The sequence below is a fragment of the Buceros rhinoceros genome, unplaced genomic scaffold (assembly GCF_000710305.1).
Source record: "Buceros rhinoceros silvestris isolate BGI_N320 unplaced genomic scaffold, ASM71030v1 scaffold7476, whole genome shotgun sequence".
Lineage (NCBI taxonomy): Eukaryota > Metazoa > Chordata > Aves > Bucerotiformes > Bucerotidae > Buceros > Buceros rhinoceros.
Window position 1 is genome coordinate 1 of NW_010415767.1, and position 2,911 is coordinate 2,911.

At 48.7% G+C, this 2,911-nt stretch overlaps 1 protein-coding gene across 1 annotated transcript in view; it reads right to left on the reverse strand.

Annotated features, from left to right (window-relative positions):
• Positions 1-2,409: 2,409 nt before the first annotated feature.
• Positions 2,410-2,911, reverse strand: part of LOC104494666 (band 4.1-like protein 3) — a gene marked incomplete at its 3' end in the record, with an annotated part of 36,905 nt that continues 36,403 nt past the window's right edge. The window contains exon 13 of the mRNA XM_010137532.1: positions 2,410-2,630. Within this exon, the coding sequence (XP_010135834.1) occupies positions 2,410-2,630 (221 nt within the window). The remainder of the gene's footprint in view (positions 2,631-2,911) is intronic.

The following is a 2,911-nucleotide window of genomic DNA, read 5'->3' on the forward strand; positions in this document are numbered from 1 at the left end:
ATAAATATATATATAAAATTCTAGGTTTTAAACCTAAATAAAATACGTCCTGGTTTGAGATGACCACAAATCCATACATCTGCTGTTTACCAAGCTGTCCTAGCTTGATGCCTATGGCAGCAGCCAGCAGCTCCTATCACCATCCAGCCTGGCCTCCTCCCACACAGCCACATCTCCTTGTAGCCAAAAAGTGACTCTTTACCCGTAGCAAAGAGGTAAAAATGGACCCAAGGGCCACCACAACACGATGAATATTGACTTCCTGCCAGCGGGGTTTGGTTTGCTGCACCACTGGTTTTCAAACAGCCTTTAAGGTCCAGGAACTGGTGGGAGGAGGGAGGTGGCGCAGCAGAAGGGGTGACCGCCGCCTAACATGCTCCCTGCGGGCAGCCACGGCTGCTCTTCAGAAGGAGAACCACCACCATCGCCACCGAAACACTCCAGTATGACAGACCTGCCTCGATGCCGATGGGTCGGAGGCATTTTGGCCGAAGGCACCCTGGGCTGAAGCAACCCACTGGCTCTGTGACCCACCTGAAGTGCCTGAGCTGCTCGGTCCAGCCCGCACCTCCCCGTGGAGCTGTAAAAGGCCATTTCAACCCCACTGCCGCTCCCAGCTCCCACAAGCAGAATTACCTCAAAATGGGATTTGCCTGGAGGAGCTGGTGCCAAATCTGAGCCAACAAGCAGGATCCAAGCTTTAGACTCGGGTTGCGACAATGCCGGCTGCTAAGTCTGACCTTTACCAGGACCATTACTGGTAGGAATGGGATTTAAGGCCAACGTTTACACTGAAGAGCTTCTTCTCCTGTGAACATTTCACTTTTCTCTCTTCTCTAACCAGAACAGTTAAAAGACCAACCGACCAGTTGAGGCAGCCTGGGTTTCCAAATTAAGACACCAAAACCAATCCTGACCTCCAACCACTTCCTAACATCTTTTCGATGGGTTTAACGCAGCGAGCCTCCGCCAAAATTCAGTGCTGATGGACTCGCAGGACTTAGCGTGAGTTAAATACAGAACTTTTCTACATATTACACCAGCAAAAAAGCCAAAGTAAATTTATTCTTGACTACTACAGACTGCTCCCTGACAGCTCTGTGGTGTTAACATTGAGAGTAACTTCTAGTGCTTAAATCCGTATGGATGAAACAAAGGGAAAATGTCTTAGTGGGAAAGCTGAAACCCCACCTATAAAATTTATATCCCCTTGAAGAGGAATGCGATTCCAAAGCTGTCCTGAGCCCCCCTGCGCTTTGTGGCGAAGCTGTCAGCAGCTCCAGGGGAAGCGGGACTGAGATCTCCACAGAGCTGCTCAGAGATGGTTTATACAGACCCCAGCCTTTGGGGGTGGGGGGCGTAAGAATCATTCCCTTGTGCATGTTTAAGCACCATCAAAGTATTTCCCTAAAAATACCTGTGAGTATTTCCACAACAAGGAACGATCTTGGAAATGCAGCTGCTCTCTCCACTGGCCTAAATTAACACACTCGGGACAGAGTTCATTTCTCTTGGGTATTTTCTGCGTATCTGATTTGCATCAACATTTCTCCATGTGGGAACTGTCAAGAGTTCCAACAGGACCCCAGTTAAATTTTGCAGAGATTATTTTTTTTACGGCTACCATTACAGCGCCCGCTCTCACAAGACCGGCTCATGGGCAGTTTAGAGTCACTCAGTGAGCTCCTGGTCTGTGGCACCTCCACTGCAACTCTTTTGGAGGACTAGATCCTTCAGCTCACTGCGGCCTGATGTGATGAGGGCAGAAGTTCAGGCTTGAACATTCACAGGCTTTTGTGATGGTTTTGTGGGTGTAAATGGAGATGGTGAGGGATGCACCGGATTTGACATCTGAGCAGAGAATCACCGACAAAGAGAGTTTTCTTCAATGCAAAACTTCAAACGAGGGATGTACGCGCTTTTGTAAGCCAGAAAAAAAGGCTTATTGTGGTATATTAATACTCAAGAGTTAATGGGGAAAAATGCTCATCAAAATGCACACAAGGAAACAGAGTATCATGGGAAGTGGATGAGGAATACACGACAGAGCTCTGTGCAAGAGCTCAGAACTGTGCTGCTGCCTTGTCAAATGCTGAAGCCCCCGATGCCCTCACAAGCCTGCAGGAGCAGAACGTGCCCTGCCAGGCCACGGAGGGCATTTCCTACAGAACACCCTGGAGAAACCGCGGTGCCAATTGGCAAAAGGACTCCAAGCGCAGCCCGAGGCAGCGACTAACTTCTCCAACATCACATGGAATGCGAAAGGACTATAAAAATATTGACTTAAGACACACTCGTCCGACCGCGCGTATTCCAGCTTCTCTCCTCCCTCCTTCACCCCAACAGCTCTGCCTTTCTCCCAGCGCTCCCAGACAGGCCAGTTTAACACCCCTCCATCCCCAACTCTACCTTGGTGTCGTGGCGTATTGCCGAGACCGGGGTGACTTCCTCTGCTCTTTTCTTTTTGCCCTCTTCATCGTCTTTCTCCTCTTCTGCCTTTTTCTCTGGCGTCACAGTGGTTATCAAGTTGGTCTGAGAGATGCCCTTTGTTGTGGCGTACTGGCCTGTACCAACCTCTGCAGCAGACACAGAATCCTTCATGTACATTTCATGGTTTTCATTCACTGACGCTAAAAGCAAATATTTAAAGAGGGAAAGTCTGAAAGAGCTTTTGTGGAGAAGCTGCACAAAATTAAAAAGCTGGGTTAGTAAAACATTCGAGGTATTGCTGGAAACACAACTCTGTCACCATCCAGACCAGAAGCATGCACATACATTTAAACAAACTGTTAGCTCAAAATAAAGCTTGTAGCTTTTACAGGCATAAACATCTCCCACGGCCGCGGCTACACATGTTACTGGAGCTGAGGGGCGCATCACACAGTGGTTAAATGCCAGCGAGCCACTGAAG